This window comes from Camelina sativa, chromosome 17, assembly GCF_030686135.1.
Source record: "Camelina sativa cultivar CO46 ecotype springtype chromosome 17, ASM3068613v1".
NCBI classification, from domain to species: Eukaryota; Viridiplantae; Streptophyta; class Magnoliopsida; order Brassicales; family Brassicaceae; genus Camelina; species Camelina sativa.
Window position 1 is genome coordinate 1628349 of NC_141896.1, and position 25601 is coordinate 1653949.

The 25601-nt window shown below is 36.3% G+C and overlaps 6 protein-coding genes and 4 pseudogenes across 15 annotated transcripts; 4 read left to right on the forward strand and 6 right to left on the reverse strand.

The window, feature by feature from the left end:
- Positions 1-895: 895 nt before the first annotated feature.
- On the forward strand, positions 896-3082 carry LOC104754599 (putative indole-3-pyruvate monooxygenase YUCCA3). The gene is made up of 3 exons (XM_010476821.2): positions 896-1750; positions 1858-2229; positions 2537-3082. The coding sequence occupies exons 1-3, from the start codon at positions 1040-1042 to the stop codon at positions 2762-2764; spliced, it is 1311 nt and encodes a 436-aa protein (XP_010475123.1). The 5' UTR covers positions 896-1039; the 3' UTR covers positions 2765-3082.
- Positions 3083-3673: 591 nt separating this feature from the next.
- On the reverse strand, positions 3674-8196 carry LOC109124809 (7-hydroxymethyl chlorophyll a reductase, chloroplastic). 5 transcript variants are annotated; one of them, XM_087493784.1, is made up of 20 exons: positions 7981-8196; positions 7446-7551; positions 7248-7332; positions 7044-7155; positions 6709-6793; positions 6564-6605; positions 6381-6459; positions 6246-6297; positions 6088-6150; positions 5841-5938; positions 5731-5766; positions 5584-5645; positions 5443-5470; positions 5269-5348; positions 5110-5179; positions 4974-5031; positions 4754-4818; positions 4565-4659; positions 4342-4459; positions 3674-3957 (listed from the first exon to the last, which is right to left on the reverse strand). In XM_087493784.1, the coding sequence occupies exons 1-19, from the start codon at positions 8057-8059 to the stop codon at positions 4369-4371; spliced, it is 1386 nt and encodes a 461-aa protein (XP_087349910.1). In that variant the 5' UTR covers positions 8060-8196; the 3' UTR covers positions 3674-3957; positions 4342-4368. The 5 variants fall into 5 exon arrangements, with proteins under 5 accessions (XP_087349910.1, XP_019095140.1, XP_087349911.1 ...); XM_019239595.2 differs by having other exon boundaries at positions 3674-4093; XM_087493785.1 differs by lacking the exon at positions 3674-3957 and adding an exon at positions 4133-4223.
- A 153-nt stretch (positions 8197-8349) lies between these two features.
- LOC109124559 (NADH dehydrogenase [ubiquinone] 1 alpha subcomplex subunit 13-A) lies at positions 8350-24076 on the reverse strand. 3 transcript variants are annotated; one of them, XM_087493789.1, is made up of 4 exons: positions 24041-24076; positions 10493-10816; positions 8804-8875; positions 8350-8708 (listed from the first exon to the last, which is right to left on the reverse strand). In XM_087493789.1, the coding sequence occupies exons 2-4, from the start codon at positions 10705-10707 to the stop codon at positions 8564-8566; spliced, it is 432 nt and encodes a 143-aa protein (XP_087349915.1). In that variant the 5' UTR covers positions 10708-10816; positions 24041-24076; the 3' UTR covers positions 8350-8563. The 3 variants fall into 3 exon arrangements, with proteins under 3 accessions (XP_087349915.1, XP_010475126.1, XP_087349916.1); XM_010476824.3 differs by lacking the exon at positions 24041-24076 and having other exon boundaries at positions 10493-10881; XM_087493790.1 differs by lacking the exon at positions 24041-24076 and having other exon boundaries at positions 8804-9417; positions 10058-10757.
- On the forward strand, positions 10930-13048 carry LOC104754604 (putative ribonuclease P/MRP protein subunit POP5). The gene is made up of 2 exons (XM_010476826.3): positions 10930-11749; positions 12152-13048. Exon 1 carries the CDS (start codon positions 10979-10981, stop codon positions 11432-11434), a length of 456 nt encoding a protein of 151 aa, XP_010475128.2. The 5' UTR covers positions 10930-10978; the 3' UTR covers positions 11435-11749; positions 12152-13048.
- Positions 11730-13048, forward strand: LOC147923241 (octanoyltransferase LIP2, mitochondrial pseudogene; annotated as a pseudogene). Its single transcript, XR_015585691.1, has 2 exons — positions 11730-11842; positions 12152-13048. The product of XR_015585691.1 is annotated as an octanoyltransferase LIP2, mitochondrial pseudogene (transcript).
- Positions 13030-13571, reverse strand: LOC104754606 (S-protein homolog 5 pseudogene; annotated as a pseudogene). Its single transcript, XR_015585692.1, has one exon. The product of XR_015585692.1 is annotated as an S-protein homolog 5 pseudogene (transcript).
- LOC109129855 (S-protein homolog 5 pseudogene) lies at positions 15419-16028 on the reverse strand (annotated as a pseudogene).
- Positions 16698-21217, reverse strand: LOC104754607 (uncharacterized). 2 transcript variants are annotated; one of them, XM_087493783.1, is made up of 8 exons: positions 20965-21134; positions 20447-20539; positions 20050-20184; positions 19861-19950; positions 19622-19771; positions 18535-19497; positions 17897-18336; positions 16698-17726 (listed from the first exon to the last, which is right to left on the reverse strand). In XM_087493783.1, exons 1-8 carry the CDS (start codon positions 21013-21015, stop codon positions 16850-16852), a joined length of 2799 nt encoding a protein of 932 aa, XP_087349909.1. In that variant the 5' UTR covers positions 21016-21134; the 3' UTR covers positions 16698-16849. The 2 variants fall into 2 exon arrangements, with proteins under 2 accessions (XP_087349909.1, XP_010475130.2); XM_010476828.3 differs by having other exon boundaries at positions 17897-19497; positions 20965-21217.
- LOC104754608 (uncharacterized) lies at positions 22186-23155 on the reverse strand (annotated as a pseudogene).
- LOC104754609 (uncharacterized) lies at positions 23804-24869 on the forward strand. The gene is made up of 3 exons (XM_010476830.2): positions 23804-24022; positions 24213-24338; positions 24423-24869. The coding sequence occupies exons 1-3, from the start codon at positions 23918-23920 to the stop codon at positions 24567-24569; spliced, it is 378 nt and encodes a 125-aa protein (XP_010475132.1). The 5' UTR covers positions 23804-23917; the 3' UTR covers positions 24570-24869.
- The last annotated feature ends 732 nt before the right edge of the window (positions 24870-25601 follow it).

Genomic DNA, 25601 nt, shown 5'->3' on the forward strand with positions numbered 1-25601 from the left:
AACATTTAATTACCTAGAAATTGTGGTATTTCTACAAAACAAAACCAAAGGGGAGCAAAATAGAAATTCCCAAGTACCAATGGACCTTTCATGTTTATGTATATACATGATCGTGTAGCAAAATGCGTTGTCATGTCTCTTCAGTGTAATCGATCATATAAGCAACATATGTGTAACACTTCTGTTTACCCTTAATGATTCCCACGTTGGCAGCAACCTGACATCAAATTTAATTATCGTGCTTTCTTTCTCTTCTCAAGTGTATATCTAAAGTCATGTCTCTTCTCTCAATAAATAACGCTTTGAATCCTGATCTTTACCTTCTTTTTTTTTTTGGACAAACATGAATCCTGATCTTAACTAATAACCATTTTAATGGGGTTGTGTAATATCGGCGAGTGCTGAATAAAAATGTAACATTTTGGGCACATTTAACAACATCTAGTATATCCTTGTAGCCAAAAAAATATCATTGATCTCGTTAATATATTGTTAGAAGCCATTTTCTTACATCCGGCACATTTTAAAACATTTGGTTGGTTAGTTACTTAGTTCTTTTACTAATTAAAAGAGTTAATCTTCATCCAGTATACTACTGTATACGTAACTGATACTTGTCATGCAAAGAAAAGGAGATGCAAAATATCGAACCACTTTTCTTGCGACTAAATTATTGTATTTGTTGGACGAGGATTAGTTTAATACCAATAAGTAGAACATATGAAAAAATAAAAATAAATAAATCATGGTGGGCTGCAAGCTTATCATTTGAGATATAAATAACATTCATCAGAAGTTTAAAATAAAATAAGAATAATATATTTACTAATTTTACAAATACCAATTTGCTTTAATTCTTCTTCTCTATTTATACATCTTCTTCTTCAATCCAACAAAACACACACATACACTCACATCTCCATCCTCTTCTTGTCCTAAAAAGCTTCCAATATCTGATTAAGTTTTTTTACACATTCTTAAAACCTCTTCTGTTTTTTTCCTCAGAACCATACAAACAAACTCTAAAAGTCTGTGAAAGATGTATGGAAATAATAACAAGAAGTCTATCAACATCTCGAGTATGTTCCAAAACTTCATCCCCGAAGGCGACATATTCTCTCGGCGTTGCATCTGGGTCAACGGTCCTGTCATCGTAGGAGCTGGCCCATCGGGTCTAGCCGTCGCTGCGGGTTTGAAACGTGAAGGAGTACCGTTCATCATCCTCGAGCGAGCTAACTGCATTGCTTCTTTATGGCAAAACCGAACCTACGATCGTCTTAAACTCCATCTCCCTAAACAGTTCTGCCAGTTACCAAACTATCCTTTCCCGGATGAGTTCCCGGAGTACCCTACCAAGTTTCAGTTTATTCAGTACCTTGAGGACTACGCAGCCAACTTCGATATCAGCCCTAAGTTTAACGAAACGGTCCAGTCTGCCAAATACGACGAGACGTTCGGGCTGTGGCGGGTTAAAACCATATCGAAGATGGGGCAGCTCGGTTCTTGCGAGTTTGAGTATATCTGCAGGTGGATAGTGGTGGCTACGGGAGAGAATGCTGAGAAAGTTGTGCCCGATTTCGAAGGTCTAGAAAACTTTGGCGGCGATGTTCTCCATGCTGGTGACTATAAATCCGGTGGAAGGTACCAAGGGAAAAAGGTTTTGGTCGTGGGATGTGGAAACTCCGGTATGGAAGTCTCTCTCGATCTCTACAACCACGGAGCAAACCCTTCAATGGTCGTTCGTAGCTCTGTAAGTACCAAAACTTCTAGTATTTTCATTCAAAAACAGAGCATCATCCTCTGTTTCTATTACTCTGTTTTTTCAAAACATAGCATCTAATACTCTGTTTGTTTCAGGTTCATGTGTTACCAAGAGAGATATTTGGGAAATCAACGTTTGAGTTAGGAGTAACGATGATGAAGTACATGCCGGTTTGGCTAGCGGACAAGACCTTACTCCTTCTAGCGAGGATAATTTTGGGGAACACCGATAACTACGGTCTAAAAAGACCAAAAATGGGACCGTTAGAGCTAAAGAACAAGGAAGGGAAAACTCCGGTTCTTGACGTCGGAGCATTGCCTAAAATAAGATCAGGAAAGATCAAAATCGTTCCCGGAATCATAAAGTTCGGAAGAGGAAGAGTTGAGCTAATAGATGGACGTGTTCTTGAGATTGATTCCGTCATTCTAGCTACCGGATACAGAAGCAACGTCCCTTCATGGCTTAAGGTAATAAATAATTAAAGAACACATCTCTTTACATTGTTTCTTTCTTCAAAAGATTTAGCTTAAATTTTAATGATGTCGGAAGAAAAAAACACAAATATCCACCCGACCCGGTCCGAGTTTAGTGAAAACCCGACTCAAATTGTGTTTCGAATGTGACCGATCATAAATGCAAATATTGAAAAACATTTACGTTAGTATTTTCATCGAAAAGGATACAATAAATCGTGGTACGAGTTTTTTTTTGGTTTTGAGTCTCAGTTTGGTTAGTATAATGTGTGTACTAATTTTTTGATGTTTGGGTTAACAGGACAATGACTTCTTCTCGGATGATGGGATACCAAAAAACCCGTTCCCAAACGGATGGAAAGGAGAGGCAGGATTGTATGCGGTAGGGTTCACGAGAAAAGGGCTGTTTGGTGCATCGCTGGATGCGATGAGTGTGGCTCATGACATTGCTAATAGGTGGAAAGAAGAATCTAAGCAACAGAAGAAAACTGCTGCTGCTCGTCATCGTCGATGTATCTCACATTTCTAATCATTTGAAAAAGAACAACAATATTAGGGAATATTATACTATAAATGGATGTGAAAAAAAAAAAAAAAAAATTAAAAAGATAATTAAGCCCTCTCCTTGAAAGAAAATAAAAACCCTGAAGAGAAAAAAAAATGTTTTGGGGGATTTTTCTTTGTTTATTAGGAAGATGTGGCTTATTTATATATATATTTTTATTTAATTTTTACGAATGCTGTATTTTGTTGTTTTGTTTTGTTTCTTTTTTTGTTCATTTAGATTTTGAACTCTGTAAGAAGTTTTGCTTAATCTAATATGACAAATACTTTACGGTTTTTGTAATCCTCGTAATGCATGTTACAACGGTTATCTCTATCATTTTTGCTGTTGTTGATTAGGAAATATGGAGAAGATACATCGACGATGACGATAAAATAAAATAAAGAAACAACTAATTTCATGCTGTTTCATTATTGGAAGAATACTCTCACAAGTTAAAGCTGTTATCTTAGTGATTTGGGAATTATTAGCCATTTTTGTAATGTTTTAATTTGGCAAATGATTGAGATTACACATGATTATCGTAGACCATCCATATATACTCAAATCCCACTATCCCAGGGAAGACAATACTTGTATACTAAAAAAACATGCTTTTATCTAAGATATGCAAAATCCATTACGGATTATGAAAAAATGGTCTATTTCTTTGTACACAAATGGATAATTTTTATCCAAAGATTTATAACATTTTCAGAAGTATCCACTTAAGATTATAACTGATCATTAAAATATGTTTTGATTGTTTATTTTCTCCATAACATGAGTTAATGAAATCATATATTATATAATATCTATTTTGAAAATTGGATACAAATCCAAATATATACAATGTATGTATATTTTTGACATTTTTTATCTGTCAAATTGCAATTAAGAAAGAATTCAACTATATATTTCACTGAACATAGAGAAACAAAAACGTTTATATACTCTGTATATGGACAAGGTCTCTGTTGAAAATAATTCAAACTATGGTGCCAAAGATGAGACATTTATGAGTTTCACTTGAGGTTCTGAGAGTCTGCAGCAAAGTCAATGAACCAGCAGAACAGAGAATTGACAAACTAAAGGACAAAAAGAGCAAAATTGTGCAGTAAACTATTTGTGAAATGTGGTGATGAGTGAGTGAAGTAAAAACAATGGTTCCTTCTTCTCTGTCCAAACAAAAAAAAAAGACATTAAAAGCTAATTCCCCCCAACTGTGTAAATGTCTGGTTCCCATCCTCTTAAAACAGTTATTCATGTTCTCATGCAAAACCCTGCAACCTTTTACTCAGACATCACCTTAACCTAGAGATATGGAGAAAGGAAACCACATGGGATGATTAATGATTTTGATTCAGCCGCTGATTTAGACTGTTTCTTATTCCCTGTTCTATGTCAGAAAACACCAAACCGACCCATCTTTTCTTGCCGGTGTCTTGCCAAATTCACGAGGGAAATGTTTTTGGGTATTACTAACATACTACAAGTTGAGAAACAGTAGGACCAATGTACATTTACACACTGTAAGATGAGATATACACTTGCAAACTTACATAGTTACATGAGAAGACCTAAACCGTTCATTTCTTGGAGAGCATTTGATCTATTTGGCCGTTTTTGTTGTACATTTCCACTATCTTTTTGGAATATGAAGGCATGTGGCTGTTAGCCCTGCAGATGATAATGCCACTTTGGTTATTAGAGGTCGGTTCGATAATATAGAAAGACACAGTTAGTATAAACGTTTATCTATAGGAGTGTGCTTCAATTTTTTACCTTTGTTTCCCCCATTTTCGGTTTACATACAAATAGTTTCTGATGGTATGGTAATCCAACGAGTACCGAGCAAATTCTAGACCCTTAGGACCAACCTGAAGAAAGCATGCTTTTGCAAATTAGGAGAGTCTTGACTTTTTTATGCAATGAGTTTGCCTCCCTGTTTTGTTCATGAGAAAAGAATCTTACCAAACTTAGGATGAACGCAATAATGTTCCCAACAAATAGTAGCGCTGGCTGAGCAGGACCTTGACCTGAGTAAATTATAGAAAAAGTTACAAGATTAGAAGACTACATCACAATCTTAGTTGCAAACATTTCATGAGAAATTTCTTTTTGGGATCTAGCATTAGCTTGAACTGGAATATGCCATAAAACAAAAGAATTTCGAATAAGTGTGAAAACATACCAAACTTAGCATCATCGTCTGCCTTAACGGTTTCTGTCACAAAAGGTCGTCGATCACCCTGAAACAACAGCAAAAAGATGTGTTTGTTCGAATTCTCTGTTAATAAATATAATAACAAAATTGTCAGAAACTTTACGCTGCTGATTGTTGGAGTGATCTCCAGAAGGTTTTCTACCAAGCTGAGCATTTCTTTCCCACGTTCATTTCTGTGGTTTAAGGCATAAACAAAACTAGTTTTATCCAACCAGACGAACCTATATGGTCCATTCTATAATATGTAAGTAGAAATATTGACCTCACTGTAATATACTGTGGATGGTCAGTCATGTTCAGACCTGAATACTTTGGAACACCCATGTAACCGATAACCAAATCCTAGATTAACAAGCGCATAACATAAGGAAATGTTTAAAATTGGCAGACTCAAAATTAAGTGGAAAGACATCTTAATTGCTAAAAGAACACTCACCGCTAATGCATTTGTGTAATCAAAGCAGCTGCAGAATGAAAATAAAACAAACAAAGGGTTTGTGATTGTAGACAAGTTTTTACAAATTTCCTATAGCTAGTCTATTTCAAGGTATAGCACCAATGAAGAGACTTGTATTACCTATAACATGATGGAGCTATGACGTCTACTAAATCGTTTGCTGGTAGACAGAAATAGGGAACCTGTTATACCCAGAAAGTTTTTGAAACAACTTTAAGCTGCAACATTACAGAATACAGAACAACACATTATTTGAAGCGGCTATACCTCTTCAATGTGTCCATCCAAGTGTTTGAGTTGGACCTATAAGAGAAGTTGAACAAGATTAGCAACGCCAAAGAAAATGTCAGATAAGTATGGTTCGTATTAATGCTAACCTTGTAATCTTGCATAAATTCATAATGGAGAACAGTCTCTGGCTCCTTACTAGCCGCTTTCAGAAACTTGTCTAGTCCATCTCGTGTTCCATTGTCCACTATTGATTAAAGATGTTATTATTACTTGTTCAAAACATGTAATAAGCAATCCTATACCTACGTGTACGAGACCCCAAAGCACAACACAAGAACTAGTTGTGACGTTTCTAAAAAATAATAACAAATCTAGATAGGCTGAGGAAATTACCACAATTGGTGCCTAGAACATACAACTTTTCCAGATTCAGATGCTTCTCCACTGATCTCAATGCTGCAGTATAAGAAATCACTCTGCATTACAATACTACGAGAGTCACAGTATGGAGACACTTGAAATATACGTCCACAAAAAAGTTGGAACCATACCTTGCACTTGGCAACCCACACCACAGAAAAGAAGACGTTTCACTCCGGAAGTCTGTTATAATGCAACTTTCAATTTCATTTGAAATGAACTCAGCGATAGAAAACACATACGAGAAAGAGGGTTTTGCAGATAACCTCAATTAATTCAAGCGTATTCAGATTAGGAGACAGAGTTGGTTTGACACCTCTTGCAGCCAAAACTTCTTCAGGTGTCCTTGGAATGAAAAGATATGAAACATCAAGAGGCATTTAAAGTCAGAGTAATAGCTGAATATGGATCCACAATCAAAAAAAAACCACAAAAGGAAGGTGGAAAACCTGGCTAATACTGGTCGTGGAGATAATCTGTCTTCAGGATCACTGTAGTTTTCAATAAATGAGTTACATGATTAGATGTAAAAAGCTAAAGCATGGTTGATAGATGTCAGCCTAGTCAATTTCTAATATTTAACAACAGTGTTACCTCTGCACACAGACAACAGCTTCTACCATGTTAGATTTTAACATCTCAATGGCTATGGTTGTGACGATTCCAGTCCACTGTGCTCCTGCAACCAAAGATAGAAGGAAAAGTAAACCACAAAGCTAAGCCCAATTCAAGCTTAGGTGGACATTCACCCCTATTTACAACCACATGAAACGCAAATGCTACATAACTTTCAAGATGTATTTAAGCCTTCGTCCACAGATATTGTATAAAAATTAAACAAAAGAGTAGCCAATAAGACAAAGCATTTTTTAACTTGAACGAGACACAAAACTAGAAAAGGTAACAGTGGTAAGGAAGCGTCTGTGTACCTTCAACAGGCTTCAACTTACGAGCATAGAGCTGCTCTTGATGCACCCCAAAATATGTATCTGCTAAGGAATCTGCATTCCTTCCTCTACCATGCACAACAGGTTCCAAACTCTGCACAAAAACTTAAAAACAAAATAAGAATCTTAAGCCATCAATTTAAAATCTAGGAAATGTTATCCATTTCAAGGCCATATAGGCATTACCTCAATCCTTGACATTCCATCTCCAAGAAATGCACATGCATCCTTCACATGGGCAATGTAGTAGGTGTCGCATAACCCACATTGACTACAAACCCATTACAACAGCAAGGATTTTGATAAGAACAAGACAAAAAAAATAGGGATGTAAACAACAACAAGTCAACAACAACAACAGAAAAATAAAAGACAAAACCAAACCTGCAATGGTCTTTAGCTGGATAGGTTCCTCCGGGTGGGATAGGTCTGGACTTTTCCCTCCAGTCTTGTCTTAGTTTAACTTTATTTTTTGGCTCTGAATTCATATCTGCATTAGAACCCATATATGAGAAGGCTTCATGAAAAAACACACACACAAGGCAGAGATGAGAGATCGATGCAAGATGAAACGAAATCTGTTCATAAATTCTTATACTTTCAAGCATAAACTACCACAGTGAAGTAAAACATACTAATCTAACACAAAATTGTATCTTCAAAGTTTCGAACTCGATAGTGACAGACAGACATGGACGACCAGTTCAAGCATTCGACAAACATAACCAAATAATATGTTCCAAAAGAAATTCCGAAATCTAATAGATAAAATTTCCATCGCTTTAACGAGTTTCAGGGATCGTTTCCACTCGAAATTTTGGTAAAGTCGGGTCTTTTAAGAAATTGAAGAATCAACAACGATGTGTTGTGAACAGAGAGTGCAACAAAGAGAAGATGTGGGCAGAACGAAATTGAGCACCTTTCGAACGTGGAGAGGAAGAGTTAACGACAGAGAAACATGGAGGAAGGAGAGAGAGCTTGGAGGTGACAGTAATCATGGTTTACTCAGCGAGAGAGAAGAGAAGAGAGAGAGAGAGAGAGAGAGAGAGAGAGAGAGAGAGAGAAGATATTTTTGCTTTTGAACTTGGATGACGATATCTTTTGGGTTTGATATAGGCAAATCACTTACGGACACCTGTTAGAAAAAGAGCCAAACCGGGTTAAAAACCGGGTTAAAAACCGGGTTTTGGTTCGTTTAATACAGTATGTGAAAATTTCAGCAGGATCTGGATCTCTATGTAAAATAAACCAATTTCTTGTAGTATCGTCATTAATTAAACCAGCTTGCTGATGAAACTGTTTAAGACTCCTTTATTTTTACTGTTGAAAAACTTGCAGAAAAACAAACACAGGCTGATGTTCCAGCAAAACCAATACAAGAAGAATACTGTATGTTGAATCGTTCTCTTATTACCCGATGAATAAAAGATAAAAACAAGAACATGTCAATTCATTCATTCATTCATCATCATCATCATTTGCATTTGAGGGAAACTACCAAATCACCAGACATCAGGACGGAGTTCCCCAGTAGCCGGTGGCATCCAACGACCAGAATTGTACACATTCTCACCAACTTTCCATCCCGGAACATCCTTCATTACATCAGCTTCGTATTCCAAATACTTTTTCCACTCAGACACAAACCTATTTAATACAAAGAATGCATAACCGCAGATTGAAATAAGATTTACTGTCTGAAGGTTTCTGTAGGAACAAAGACTTGAGTTTGAAAATCTCACCTTTCATCTTCTTCTGCTTGAAGAATGGGAAGTATTGTCCTACGAGCAGCATATTTCTCTTCCTTCAACGCCCTAGACATCACATCAATGTAAATTAGAACTTCGAATCTGAATACTTACTGATACAAAATCATATTTGTACTTGATAATTTATGCAATTCGAAGTATCCAATCGAGAAGCTAAGGATGTCTATGACAAGAAATATGAGTTTCTCTTGTTAGGAGCAAACCATTGCAAGTCCTCTAAAGACCTATAGCTCGATACTCTTTCTTCCGAGTTCGAGATAAGGAGCATAAGAAGATTCTAATCAAAGGTAGATGACAGAAGTATATAATACTAGTAAGCTAGCAATCTAACTACTGAGAACCAGTATCCCAAATACTAGTATCATAACATACAACTAGATGCTTGCTTTCTTCATCGTAGATTCACATCTCAACAGTTGTGCCTTTAAGGGATTTACTGATTGGTTTATAGAAAGACATAACCTGAAGAATAATTTCATACTGATCAAGCTTAAACCAAAGTGCCATGGAACACAAAAAATGATGCTTGCTTTCTTTATAGTAATTTCACATCCTAACAATTATGCCTTAAAGGGATTTACATAGGGCTGGGCAAAATAACCGATAACCAAATAACCGACCGAAACCGAACCGAAAAAAACCAAACCGAACCGAACCGAAATTCTTCAAATACCCGAATGGTTAGTAAAAATCTATATCCAAACTAACTGAAACCGAACCGAACCGAACCGACAATTAAATGGTTAACCGAAATATCCGAAAACCTAGAAGATATCAATTATTATATACTTAATATTATGCAAAACTATAAAATAAACTTAAAATATAAATTATTTCTAGATTCAAAACAATTAAATATTTTAAATAATCAATATATGTAAATGTTATTATTTTGAATTTACAAAGTTAAATACTATTTTGTAAAATTGAATCCATATTTTTCTCTTTTTTGTATTTTTGTTATTGTATATTTGGTTAATTTTGGTTATATTCGGTTAGTTTTGGTTATATTTGGTTTATTTGGTTAATGTTAATATAATTTATGTTAGTTATGGTTATTTATTTAAATAACCAAACCGAAACCGAACCGAAAGAAACCGAACCGAACCGAACCGAAATTTCAAAAATATCCAAATGGTTACTATATTACTATATCCAAAATAACCGAAACCGAATACAACCGAACCGAAACCGAATGGTTAACCGAATGCCCAGGCCTAGATTTACAGATTGTTTAACAAACTTTATATTCTTTATAGAATAAATGCATACTGATCAAGCTTCAACCAAAGTGCCATGGAACACAAAAAGATGATTCAACAAGCCATACAATCAGTAGCATTAACCTGAAATCTATGGTTCCGTAGACATGTCGAGCTTTAAAATCAAGAGTGATCCCGAAAAAAATTCCTAACAGCAATCTACCTGAAATCTATGGTTCCATAGACATGTCGAGCTTTAAAATCAAGAGTGATCCCGAAAAAAATTCCTAACAGCAATCTAAAAATGTTCACCAACATCTCTGATTACGATATACTTTCTGAAGTTTCATCAATTACTAACCAAAATTTAACCTTTTTTTTTTTTCTATACTACATTATTCACTCCACAACACAAATTTTAGCAAAAGCGATCTCGCTAATGCATCTCCTTCTTACGTACCTACGGATTTTGTTTCCTTGGCCGACCTGGTACATTCCCCAAGCAAAAGCACCAGAAACAGCAAGGAACATGGCCATAGCACTCGGACCCGTATTGGATATCCGGCGAGCATATCGTACCGGTGCAAACCCACCCGGTGGCGGACCATCCTGAAGCAGCGGCATATCCTTCACACTCGCCATTCCTGGCTTATTCCTTATCATCGCCTCCGTCATTTTCAACGCTCAATTTGATCCGATTTCGATTTGATTTTTTGCTCAAAATCGAGTGTTGTTCTAGGGATTCCGATGAAGAAGAAAGAAAATGCAAACAACAAAAGATGAACTGGGCTTTTACTAGGCCCATCTAAAATAAGTTCAAAGACCCAAGTCCATTATTTAAGAAGTCACGTGAAGTCCCACGTGATCTTCTTCTTCTTCCTAAATATATAAAAGCCCTAAGTCTTCAGAATTGGCCGCCGCTCAGTTCAGTATCGAAGAAGGAAGCATGGTGGGATTTAAGAACAGATACATGTTGATGGAGGTGTTTCTTGATCCAGACAAGGATCTTCTCGGAGAAGGAACACCGATAATTCTTACACAGTTCAATCTCTCCAAAGCAATCAAAGACAGCATCCTCGTAAATTTCGGCGAGTGTGGTCTAGGTTCGTCTATGGGATCCTTCCAGGTGAAATACGTGAATCCAATCACAAAGCTATGTATTGTTAGATCATCAAGAGAGGAACACAGACAAGTTTGGTCGGCAATCACGTTGGTTAAAAGCATAGGAAACTGTCCGGTGGTCTTAAACTTGCTCGATATCAGCGGTTGCATCAGAGCGTGTAGAGACACGGCCTTGAAGTGCGACAAGGAGAAGTTTGAGCAGTCAAGTAAAAGCTTGTCTGAAGAGGAGACTCGGCAGATGAACAGTTGTCTCGACAAGATTAAACTATTGGAAAACTGAAACTTTTTTTTCTTCGAATTCGACACCCTAAGTTTTGAAAGTGTACAATTTTTCCCTTTTATCTGTATTGTTCTCTGAATTCTTCTTAAATACAAAAGGATAAGATGAATTAATTGGGTTTTCTCTTGTTAAAATTAAAATAGAGAAAATTTTGTGAGATATGTTATATAGATACGGGCGTATTTTCTGAAAATTGTAAACTTAAGGGTACAAAATGCAAAGTCGTTGAATTTTGAGGTTTTTTATTAAATCTGAAATTTTCTGGTGGAGAAGAAAGAAACTATTCGGTGGAGGAGAAGAATCGAAACGATATCGGTAAATCTAGCTCTCTTCAAAGTCTCTCACTTTAGCGATTACTACTTTGCTCTTGTAACCATGTATTCGATCGCTTTTATGGGTTTTTAATCGGTTCGCAATCTGATTCTGTACTGTCTTTTTTTTTTGTCAATGCATGTTAAGTGTTCGATGAAATGCCTCACAGACCTCCTACTTAAAAACTATTCATGTCTCTGCCTTTTGTGTTTCTATCCTAGCTCCTAAGATTTGATTCTTAACTCTAGCTTTAGTTCCTTTTGGAATTATTTTTGCTGTTATAGTCATGCGTTTGAATCCCATTAGTAATATTAAGTTTGTGTTAGCTCTAGTAATCTTCCTAGTTAGCTTAAGCGTTTAGAGCTGAAGTGACTAATTATGGATTCTGTATGTGATAATGTGCAGGGAATGAGATCCCCTAGAACCTTGGAGGTTTGGAGGCTAGGCACTGTCAACTATTTGAAATCCCTTAAAATTCAAGACAAGTTAGTTTCCGAGAGAAAAGCTCATCAAATTCCAGATACCCTTCTCTCCCTTGAGCATCCACCAACTTACACACTCGGTAAACGTAGAACAGATCACAATCTACTGATTCCTCAATCTGAACTCACTAAAATTGGAGCTGAGCTTCATTATACTCAAAGAGGAGGAGACATCACATTCCATGGCCCTCATCAAGCCATCTTATACCCCATCATTTCTTTACGCAGCATTGGTTTTGGTGCTAGGAACTATGTGGAGACATTAGAGCGGTCAATGATTGAATTTGCTTCCATGTATGGTGTGAAAGCTCGTCCAGGAAACAAATGTGAGACTGGGGTTTGGGTTGGAGATAGAAAGATTGGTGCTATTGGGGTTAGGATAACTTCTGGAATCACTTGTCATGGTTTGGCCTTTAACATTGATCCTGATTTGAAGTACTTTGAGCACATTGTGCCTTGTGGGATTGCTGATAAGGAAGTTACATCTTTGAGAAGAGAGACGGATGCTCTGCTTCCTTCGGAAGAAGTGATTCATAAGCAGTTGATTACTTGTTTGGCCAATGCGTTTTCTTATGATGATGTTGTGTGGAAGGAAGATCCCTCGGTCATTTTGGACACCAAAGATGTCGAATAATCTGGTTTGCTTCTCTTCTTGTCTCCCAAATGTGATATCTAAGCAACCCTATAAATTCTAATCTTAGTCAAGCTTTTATCTTGTTGTTATGCCTTCCAAAAATATTTTTTAAAGACAAACATTTAATTATTGATTTTCTATTTAAGATATGGTAAAATAATAAGATATGCATAAATTTTATATTCATTGATTTTATTGGAGAAAAGATAAACTTATTTATTGAATCTGATAACCTATACATATATCATCTTTTCATCACATCATATAAAATTACTACTTCCAAGGAAAACATTTAGGCCCTTTTTTATCGAGCCTGCATGGACCATCAGCTTTTATATCCCATTTACATTTATCTTTACATATATCTTGATCTCTCGTAGCATCAAATATATCAAACTGTTTGGATTCACTGCCCCACTGAAAACTGCAAAAGAACAATGTTGATTTCCAAAAATTTGGTTGGAACTTGAACTCGTAAAATTGATTGAAAGGCACCACGTGAGATCCTAGATCGTCTTGCTTGGATTTGCAATGGACGGTAAGAGGTGGACCGCTAATCAAGTTTGTCATCGTTACGACCGTATCGCGCCAGAACGGTGGAATCTTGCCATGACCCGAACCAAACAAAAGAAACACGAACAAGAAAACAATATAAACTTTCTGCTGCTCTCCCATTTTGATATATTTCATTGAGATTGCTTTTTTCAGACTGCTCTTGGAGTTGATTTTATAGTACTTCCAGTGCCTCGATTTTTGAATAGTTTGTACTTTGTAGTAGTAACGCCAGTTGACTATTGACCTATCAAAAATAAATCCCAAGGGACTTCATTAAATACCATTTGACCAGCAATTGCAAATCAGTAAAATGAGCATTTAGTATGGTTTGACCCCAATTAAAAAAAAAAAAAAAAACACAACAAAAATTAGGATCTTACTGGTTTGTGGTCGTCCAAAGACATGATCAAAACAAGTACATTGCATTTTTTTTGTTCAAAATTTTATATGGTAATCCGTTCGTATCTAGCTATGTCAAGTTCCTCTTGTGAAAGTGTAATAGAGAGAAGTGCTTGTTCTTTCTCTTGGAGAACATTTTTAATCCCAAGATCTGCTAGCATAAAGTCTTTTTTTAACAGTGTGGGATAGCCACTGAACATACATTCCTTATTCCGAGGCCGCGGTGTGGAAAGTCTTTGATCTTGCTAGTCTATCAAAAAAACGCTTGTTTCTTACTCTGAGGCAATCCCATTATTTCGGTTTAATCCGATTTATGTTTCCTCGAGTCAATTTGAAGAGGCATATATAAATATACCAAACAAATAATAAAAAAAAAAGATAACAAGATATCACAAGTAGTAAGCGATTTTTTCTTGCTAAATCAATACAAATAATTTTGATTGATTATCTAAAGTATAAAGAAAGAATCACATTTATATCAAGATATAACTCTCTTTCAAATAGATTTGAAAATTTGTTACACTACTAAACAAGAGATCTAATACGTAAGATACTCGGATTAATCGGAAAATAAAAATCTAACTTAATCTAGGTACGTATTAATTCTTGCACAAGCACGGCCGTCTAGAGAGTATGTCGGGTTTGATAGATATTGTGTCATGTATATAAACCTTGTAACGCCGTTGATCAAAAATACACACATATTCTCTTTATTCTACAAAGAACTTTCTTTTTCTCAACTAATTATTCTTTATCTTCTTTAGTTATCTATTTGTTATATTGAAAATAATCATTAAAATAATATAAATATACACAGCAAAAACCTGTGTTGCGTGAAGTGACATTAATGCAGTGGCAGAAAGTAAGTCCAATTGTAGAAGACACCATCACACCAGGGATCGAGTGCTGCTTCATACGAATATAGGAATTTGGCTAATGGACCGGCCAGTTGTGGTCCAATGGTTGACCAAAAAAAAAAAACGTGTGTTGCGCAGTTCATATTTCATTAAAAACAAAAACAAATTAAATACTCTCTCCGTTTCATAATATAGGATGTTTAGAGAAGTATTTTTGTTTTATAATATAGGATGTTTCCAATTTTCTATGCAACTTTTAGATTAATTTTATATTTTCTATTATGCAGTTTTGTGCATGATTGGTTAAATTTTTTAAAAGTAAATATTTTTTAATATGCATGTTTTAACCAAAACATCCTATATTTTGAAACGGAGGGAGTATCATTTAGATATACTAAGCAGAATTATATATGTATATATAAGCAAAACAAATTCTATTTATTGATATTATGAAATTTGATCATCTATAATCACGATCATATGAAATTACTTCCAAGGAAAACATTTCTGCTCTTTACCAAGCCTGCATGCACCATCAGTTTTTTATAGTCCAGTTACATAGAAAACATAAATATTGATCTTTCGAAGCATCAAATATGTCACCAAACCGTTTGAATTGTTTGTCCCACTGGAAACTGCAAAAGAACAATGTTGATTTCCCAATATTCGTTTGAAACTTAAATTGGTAATCATGCTGAAAGGCACCGTGTAAATTGGGTAAACATAAATCTTCATTTTACTGAATGCTGTAAAAAAAAAATACTGATTTTATTGAATCTGATAAGTGATAACCTATATCTATATTTCATCTTTCATCAGATGATATAAAATTACTTATTCCAAGGAAAACATTTAGGGCCTTTTTTATCGAGCCTGCATGGACCATTAGGTTTTATATCCCATTTACATTGATCTTTACATATATCTTGATCTCTCTGAGCATCAAATATATCAAACCATTTGAATTGCTTGCCCCACTGAAAACTGCAAAAGAACAATGTTGATTTCCAGAAATTTGGTTGGAACTTGAATTCGTAAAATTGGTGGAAAGGCACCACGTGAGGTCCTAGATCGTCTTGCTTGGATTTGCAATGTATGGTAAGAGGTGGACCGCCAATCGAGTTTGTCATCGTGACGTGCGTATCACGCCAGAATGGTGGGATCTTGCCATGACCCGAACCAAATAAAAGAAACACAAACAAGAAAACAATATAAACGTTTTGCTGGTCTCCCATTTTGATATATTTCATTCAGGTTGTTTTTTTTCAGAATGCTATTGGAGATGGTTTTATAGTATTCCCAGTGGCTCGATCCTTGTACAGTTTGTAGTAGTAATGTCATTTTACTATTGACCAATAATAAAAAACTGCCAAGGATTTCATATAAAGTATCAGTAAAACACCATTTGACTAGCAAATCAGTAAAATGAGCATTTAGTATGGTTTGACCCAACAAAAAAAACAAAAATTGGATCCGTTCGTATTAAGTGGTAATCCGTTCAAAAACATTGCATTTGTTTTTGTTTCCGTTCGTATCTATGTTAAGTTCCTCTTGTGAAAGAGTAATAGAGAGAAGTGCTTGTTCTTTCTTGGAGAACATTTTTAATCCCAAGATATGATCCTGTCAAGATCTGTTAGCATAAAATCTTTTTTAACAGTGTGGGCCGAGATAGCTACTGAACATACCTTATTCCGAAGCAGCGGTTAGAGGCTTAAAGTCTTTGATCTTGTTATGCCTACCAGAAAAACGCGTGTTTCTACTCTGAGCAATCCCATTATATATTTATATTTGTATTTGGAGAGCAGTGTTGTTAAAGGCTTTCCGGTACTTCTTAAATCTTACATACTACAATTTGTATACTGAATCATCTGCACCTTAGGGTTTGATAATTTCTTCAGATTGCTCTTGCCTCTTGGGATATAGTATTTTCCAATGGCTCGAAACATTTTCCTTATATTAGTTTATAGTAATAATAATTGCCAATACCAAACAAACAAGCAAATCAGTAGTAAATGAGCATTTAGTGAGACTAGATTCGGATCTTAATGGATTGTGTGAAATTAGTCGTCCAATGACCCGCCCGGGTACTATTTCTCAACTTCTTATCTTGTTAAGTAATTTTCTGTTTCCATAAAGTATTTCTAACAGTGTGGGATAGCCACTCAACATACCTTAGTTAGTCCGAAGCCGCTGTGACGCTTAACAAATGAGAGACCAAATCTTCAAGACACGAAAACTGATTCAATAAACTCCTCTGAAACTCTTCATTCCCATGTTCATCTGACCTCAACTCGCTTACACCCTCGTTGATCCTCTTCACTCCATTCTGCAATAGCTCCATTCCCCTGCAAATTCCTTCTGGAAGTTTCCTTTTCTTGTTCGGTCGTTTCTCTACTTCTATTGACCTCTGGCTTCTTCCTGCTACAAGCTTCTGCACTGTCGCCTTAACCTCGTTGCCTTCTTTCAAAAGTAACTCGACTTCCTCCTCCGAAGGTGTGACTGAGAGAAGCGCTTGTTCTTTCTCCAAAAACATTTTTAATTCCGACATGAACCGCTCTGTTCTTGCTTCTTTTCCAGAAGGTATATCGAAGGCTAGAGCTGCATCTTCAGGTACGAATCTCCATAGCTGATTACAGCTCGTACGTGAACAGAAGTATCCAAACGCAGTAACCGCGTTATGAACCAAAGCCCAGTGGCGTTTTCTGAGAAGCATATGGTATAGTTCCCAGACCGCGCGGCTCTTTGGACAGGTTTCGGTTTCAGACATCTCGTATTTGCTAAGTCCTGAGAAGAAGAGAGCAAGGTTTGGCTTGGATTTATGCAGATGACGACTATCAGCTTCTGATATGAAAAGCTTTTGAAGCTCTGTTATAACATTATCCATTTCTTGGCAAGTGTATAGCTGCTCGTTTCTTGAGATGATTGACAGCGTTTCACTGAGAATCTCACTGTAATGATCCTTCCTCGTTTCATCTTTGGAGTTTCTGTACTTTTGAATGACAGCAACGATAAAGTTCAGAGTTTTGGCATCAATCTCTGATATGCCCATGTTTCTACACAGAAGAAAAACGACAACAACAACAACAACAACAAAAAATAAGGGTATGTCGTTAGATATTTACCCTAAAAGCTCACACAATTTAATTACTAAATATCTGGTTTTGCTATTTCGTCCGACAAGATCCCCAGAGAAGTATCAAGAATGGATATTATAGTAACTTACAGTATCTGAAGGCAAGCAGAGAGTGCGAAAACCGGAGCTCCTAGCACATTGTATTTGGAATAACGTGATGGATTCTCATTGAAGTTCTTGATAAAGTGGATGAAATCTGCAAATATCTGTCTTTTCACGTCGTTTTTAATTCTGTCTGGCAGAAAATTCAGCGGAAACCCGTCTAATAACAAGGCTAGATACACATCTGGTGTAGAGTCAGATCTGCCCTCAGCAGAAACGTTCGTGTAAACTTGAGCTGTTAATGATTTTGGGCTGTGGGTAAGAAGAAAGCAGATGGACTTTGTAGTTCTTCTGAGAACGGAATCTGGACAAAGCGGTGTTTCTGATGATGACATTGACATCATGAAACTACAAAGTTTATCGATCATAGCGGCCGCCAGATCATTGGTGGCATGACGAAACCAGAAGCACCAGAGTTCCATCACTATCTGCCAACACAAGAAGTGAGGATGTAAGAGGTTCTGGAGTAGGAATGTTTCAAGCTGTTCCCAGGCAGGAGTTGAAGACAGTATAATCATAAGGGTTTTGAGAGACAGGAGCAGAGCAGAAAACATGGATTCCCAGATTATTTTCTTCCCAGAACCATCTGAGATTGGAAGCTGAGAAGAAAGGACTGAAGAGTAAACCTCTTTTTCTGTTAATCTGTCGAGAAGCCAATGCAGCTTTCTGGTGACAGCAAGTTTGGCATCTTCCTCAAGCTCGGAAGAATACCTCATGACAGACTGGAACAAGACAACCCGGGCCATGAGCAAACCTCTGGCACTTGTCGTGGATTCAACAGATAAAGACAAGATATCTACCAATGATGTTTTTGTCTGAGAATCATGGCTCTGTTTCTTACAAACTTGGTTTGAGAAATCTTGTTCATCTACGAACAACAAATCAAGAAGTGTGATCCTGAATTCTTGTGTTATTTCAGCTGTGTTCAATAGTGCACTTAGAAGATCTACAGTCGTTTTCTCTAGAAGATCAATCATTACTTCACTAGCCGTTTTGCCATGGGATTGCTGGCTTAGTGAAAATTTAAAAGCAGATATCATCAAGGTGCAGAGTGCTATTTCCTTGAACACCATAGATGCTTGGCTTGGAAACAGCGCCACAACTTTAACAGCATTGATAAGATAAAATTTCACAGGAAGAAAGACCCTTCTGGCTTCTGTTGCAGATATGTTATCCTTCACCGAGCAAGACCAAGCCTGAGCAGCAAATCTAAGAGACTCCTTGATCAGTGATATTAGCTTTAATATGATCTCTCCTACATCTACCTGAGATAACACTGCCTGTTTGTCTATCTGAAGCAATGTAATCACACCCTTCCATGATGTATTAAGAATGGTCACAAGATTACCACCATCTTTTGCAGCAAGCATACCCAATTCACTCAGAGATTTAACTCCCAGCATAATTATGCTTTCCAAATTACACACCTTGTTATCTTCCTCCATCCTTGCCTTTCCCACATTTTCATGAGTCTTGATTTCATTTGCGTCCTGATCCACAGCTGGAGAGTACTCTTTGCACAGACGAACAATAGAGTCAATTACTACATGTGCAGCCTTAAGAATCTCCGAGGAAAAGGATTCAACTTTCTGTTTCAGAAGAAAGGTGAAAGCTATTAACCGATGACAACAATGCATAATACTAATCTCAGTCGACGATAGGAGTATGATACAGTACTAGTAGCTACTAGTGAAAGATGATTTTCAGAGATACCTTGGCATTCAATATCACCTCCTTTATCAAATTCAGCTGCTCTGAAACAAACTTATGAACTGTAACAGCTGAGGTCTCGTCACTCAAGAAACATGTTTTTCCAATAGCAGTAAAACATGAGGCAGAAAAGCGAAGATAATCCAAAAGAAGCTGCAACACAATGATTGCAAAATTCAGTTTCCAAGAACCCACTTAGCTGTGACAGACTTTTCCTGACAGGAACATCAAGCATCACTAACCTGAAAGAAAATGTTGGAATGCTCTTCCTCTTGAGACTCCTCCATCGACATTACAGACATATTTAAATGTTTTGCACACCATTGGCTTACCTACAGGAAGTAGAGTGAGAAAAGATAAATACAAAAACAACACTCTAAAAGCTGAGGTTCAGCAATAAGCAGCAAAAATGAAAAAAAAAAACATTGTACCTTAATACCAAAAGCAAGAAAGTAGTGCGAGCAATCAGGCCGATGCAAAGCAAGGTATTTCGAAGTCACAGGCAAAATTGCCTTGTTCAGCAAACATTGGCTAACGTCAAGACAAGTAAAGTCTTCCCAGAGTGTCTATACAGCTGTCAAGGAATGAATACTTGAAACATGCCATAAAAGACCACTTAAAGCATGTATATAACTATCAGAACCCTAGTGAAACATGCAAATGAGCATCTCAAACATAAAGCAGCAGATATAATTTTCATCTCTAAAGTGCTCACTTCACCAACAATCACACACACAAAGATTGAATATCCACATCTCAGTTATAAACATAGTTTAACAGAAAGGAAGGGGAAACATCCAAAAATAAAAAATATGGGAGTGAGGATACTGTTAAGGTCTCCACAAAAGGGGGGAAATCAGAATCCTCTTGTATATCTAACTGACTGAGCCGTGTGAGTAGTTGAACCCGATTCTCAATAAGCTGTTGCACAAACAACCAACAAAGAAAAAAGTGAAGCTCGTTAGCTATACAAAAACCAATATAAACAACATATATAGCAAGTCTCCTACAGCTTGAATCCATTCTGAATAGGTTAAGCAAATCCTAAAGTTCTTCTTACTCCTTCATAGACCTCAGACGAAATATACATTAAGCCGCTAAAAAAAAAAAAAAAAACCTCAATCCAGACCAATCAAATTGAAGAGAAATTGGTACGAAGAAACTTAATCGGACGGCAAATTAGTGAGAAAACATCATGAAACCCAAAGCAATCAGAAGAAAATTTCACGATTGATCAAAGAGGATCCATCCGTTCGAAGCTTATCCAGGATAGGGTTCTTATAGAGAGATATAGAGAGAAACCTAGAAAAAATCAAATCAAAGGTGGAAACAAAAGAGAAGCTTACATCAGAAGATTTGATCTCTTCGAGTATCTTCATCGCATTGTTCTCCTCCATCGCTCACTCTCTCACTCTCTACTGGGAAAATTTTGTTTTGGCGGTGTGAGAATCGTCCGCTCTGAGCTTCTTCCCGCTATCACTCTCTACTGGGAAATTTTAATTTGCTTTCGCTTTCCTTTTTTCCGATTAATTAAACAAAATATATCTTTTTTTTAATAAAAAAAAAAAAAAGTGGAATATGAAAGATATTTTGAGGCCCGTTAATATCTAATTGGGCTTTTTTATTATAAGTTTAATTTACACTCGGCGGTTTTCCTATTCGGTCCACACGATTCAAACTGAAACCAAAATCATAAATCATAATCTCAATTCTCAACAATACACGTAAGTTTTGAAAGGACAAAAAAAGTTAAATACTACCATTTTACGTACGTGTTTGAAAATATGTATTGTTTTCTTTTCAATTTTTTGAGTTTTGCTTATGTGACTACAATTTTTTTCTAGTTATGTGATTTAACGTTATTATATAAATGCCAAAAAGAAAAAGAAAAAAACTTGAGAGTTGAGAGGGTTGTAATAAATTGCATTGCATGAGATGTAAATTTAAGTTTGAGACAGCGAAATAGACGACGATGGCATGAAATGGGACTACAAGTGTTTGACATGCAAATCGTATCTTCTTTATTTTTTTGTCCCTCTCATCCCAAAGCAATTATTACGTCATTTATTAATGCTTACATTGTATGGATTCTTGCTGTCTTCCCCCACAACTATTCTAGAGTCTTTTTCTTTCAAACAAAATACTAAAAAAATAAATCCTTTTTCAAAATAAATTTACAAACTATGAAACCCTGCTTGCTAAATAGCGTATGATCGTTCATTATCCTTCAGAATTTATTCGGTCTTTAAGTTATATATATATTCAAAGTATGAATCAAGACATTTCAAACGTATTCGTACGTATCCTATATGCACGTAGATCGTTCAATGCATTATTGACTGTGATCATTATCTATATAAGGTTTTGTAATTTAATTAGTTTTCGAATGTATATACGCTTTTTATGTATAAATATAGAAGCAAGTTTGTACTCCTTCCGTTTTTATATCAGTTTTGTTTATTCTTTTTGGCCTTCTTAATGTAAATATTATATTGTTTTCACTTTAAAACAAAATCGATGGAACCCTTCATTATTTTGGTTCTAAACTCTTCTTGAACATGCGAAAATAGAAAAGGAGAGAACCTCATAAACCAAAACGATTAATACATAGTGATTACACCTTACATAACGTACGTAAGACCCGACATCGAAGCAAACATTACAAAATGAAAACCGAAACGAGAGAATAGATCACCTAATTATATAAAACAAAACAACAATAACATCCGAACTAAATAATTATTCCTTAACCAAACCCTAATCAACAAAAACTCTCTCTACTAATGCTTTATATCTTCTTCATCAAGGATGTGGATCGACTATACCACCGACCACGCCGTGTCCACCTCCAATACCGCCACCAACACCGATACCGCCTGCCTTGCCGATACCACCACCAACACCGATACCACCTGCCTTACCGATACCACCACCACCAACTCCGCCTAGACCGCCTACACCACCACCAACTCCGCCTAGACCGCCTACACCACCAATACCACCTGCTTTACCAATACCACCGCCTAAACCACCTCCGGCTCCACCAAGACCGCCAACGCCGCCTCCTACACCACCTAGGCCGCCTACACCGCCTCCTACTCCGCCTAACCCGCCGCCTATACCGTGAAATCCACCGATTCCAGCTGCACCGCCTATCCCACCATATTTACGATCCCACCTAGACCACCGATAAGTGGCATCCCTAGACCTCCCACGCCGGCAACACCACCAACTCCGGCGAATCCACCGACTCCAGCGACTCCTCCGATGCATTTTTTGTCGCCGAGACTCTTTGGTGGTAACTGATCAGCTGCTTTTGCATGCATGGGCATGGTTGCTGTATCGTCATGTGTCGTCGTCGTGCCCTCGTCAGACACTCCCGGCACGTGACGAGCACGTGCATAGATGAACGACATAGCGAGCAGGACACAAACGACTGATAAAACTCTCGACATCTCTCTCTCTCTCCTCTCTTTTTTTCTCTAGATTCTATGGAACGTCTTGTATGTTGTTGAGGTTTCTAATGAGTTTCTTAGGGTTTATATAGCAAAATGTAAGGTTGGTGACAGTTGAAAGTCATAAATTTTGCTATGAACCCAATTTATAACATTTTTTCCTTAGTAAAGGCTGTCTGATAATACAACTATGCCATGGACAATTGATTGGTCTAGTTTAAATATTGATTCATTTTTCTTTTTCCGTAAACTTGTAATTGGCTAGTGACTTCATGTACTACAGCAAGCGAGTCATTTGAATTTTGAACTAAAACTTAATTAGGTTATCATAATTTTTTCTTGTTTAATTAGCCAATTAAATTATACGAAAAAAATATTAATCTTTTAAGGCATTTGATGTTTCAAATATTAATTTCATTATTTTTTTTGGTTATATATATATATATATATAACTATTGACATACGTTAGACAATAGACAAGAATCCATTACAAGCGAAAAAACGAAGATCGAGTCTATACCCGAACAAAGGGGGGTTTTAGAAAATTAGTTTTGTTAAAGAAAAACCACAAAGAACCCTATAAATGCTCATAACCGGACAACTCTGACACTTTCATTAACAATCAGCTGGTAAAACAAAATAAAATATATAAAATCGGACGATCATAATTGAGACCGCGATGTAAGGGACAGTTATATATAAATAAAGCTTTTAATTAGAGTTTGCATCTTAGGATTTTAACCAAAAATTTATACTCTGTGATCAACTTTAATTAAGTACTATACTCTCGAACGTTCAACAAGCTCATACCTGTCTTCTACGCTTTGCTTCCACAAAGGTTATAATGCATGCATCAAGACTGGGCGAACTTCTGATCTCTAGTGGTAAAACGGCAAGGAGTTTTCCACTGCGTAGGGCATTCGTTTCAGCGTCACCAAGGCCCTTACAGGTGAGAGACAACGGAGACCTGTCCTCAAGCGCAGCTTTTTTTTTTTTCTTCTTTGTAAACCATGCATGAACCCTCTAAAATGATGCGTTGTTGGAGAGGAGAGGCAACAAAAAAAAAAATCCACCGTATTAGGTCTAATATGTATTTCTGTATGGAATAATACATTTTGTCATTATGGTAAATGAAAAAGGGAAAAGAAGAGGCAGAGCAATGCCAAAAGGTGAAAGAAGCAGCAGAGGCAGTGAAAGAAGGAGCAAAGCAAGTGAAGGAAACCACTGAGTACATCCAAGATGTCGCTTCCACTACGGCTGGCCGTGTAATTAACAAAACATCACAGTTTTTTCCATAGATAAATTGTGATTTAATTTGATGATATTATCTGATTAATTTGGTCAATCAGGTGACTAAGATGACGAAAGATGTAACGGAGAAAGTTACTGAGACGACGGATACTATCACTGAAAAGGCTAAAGGTTCTGTCTCTGGCGTATTAGGCACTGCCAAAAACGCTACCGATATCATCAAGAACAAGATCCTTGGTGATTAGTTATTACAATCCACCCATATTATTTATGCATGTCTCAATAAAGTAATATTGAGAAATGTTAAAGTTTTGATTTGGTAATTCTATGGATTAAAGATATATCTGATAAAATCATAAATCTACATGAAAACCCTAACCAGTCTTTATTGTATTTTGTTTTACCATGGTAACAAAGTCTTTGAAAAAAAGCTATGAACTATTACAACCCCAATGGAAAAGCTCTGGATCGGACTATGTAGAAACTTTGTCTCAGCTTTTGTAGCATAATGATGTAAAATAAAAATACTATGTGTATTGTCTTTAGAGGTGATTGCGAGTTTCGCGATGAAGGAGGAAAAAGACTGATGTTAATTGATTTGGTTGGGTAAAGGCGTAAAGCCATAAAGGTGATTTATGATTGGAATTTTTTTAAACATAATAAAACGTGTTATCCACCAGTGTATATAAATCATTGGAATTTAAAAGTGATATCGAATCAATGTTCATATGTTTTTAAGAGTTGTGAAAATGTGATGTTTTAAATCATTTACAAGGATGTAAAATCTAGCAATGTAAACAGCCTGTTAGAAAGAAAGAAAAAAGGCGTTTTCATATAAATCTTATATATGAAGCTATATATTTTACAATAGATAAATAGTATCTTTAATCTGCCTGTTAAGTAACTTATAGATAATCATAATTAGCCTGAACGAAAACCCTAATGATGGTGGAAATAAAAGGTTATCATTATTTGTCGGAACATTTTTGCTGGTTGATTTTCGAACTCTTTTGATTTTTCTTGTCATGTGTTGGGCACATGGGAGTCGATTTAGCGTGTTTTAGGCTTCTCTTGCTTTTTAATGTTAACGTACGATCTACTTTTCAATGCAAAAAGCCAAATAAATATAGATATTAGATACGCTAATTTTTCTTCCCAACAAAAAGATATGCTTTTAAGAGAAAAATATATATACAGACAGTACCCCAATTCGATTTCATATTATACGTTTTTCGATTATGGATTTCTCACACCAAACAATACTAATAAAAAAAAAC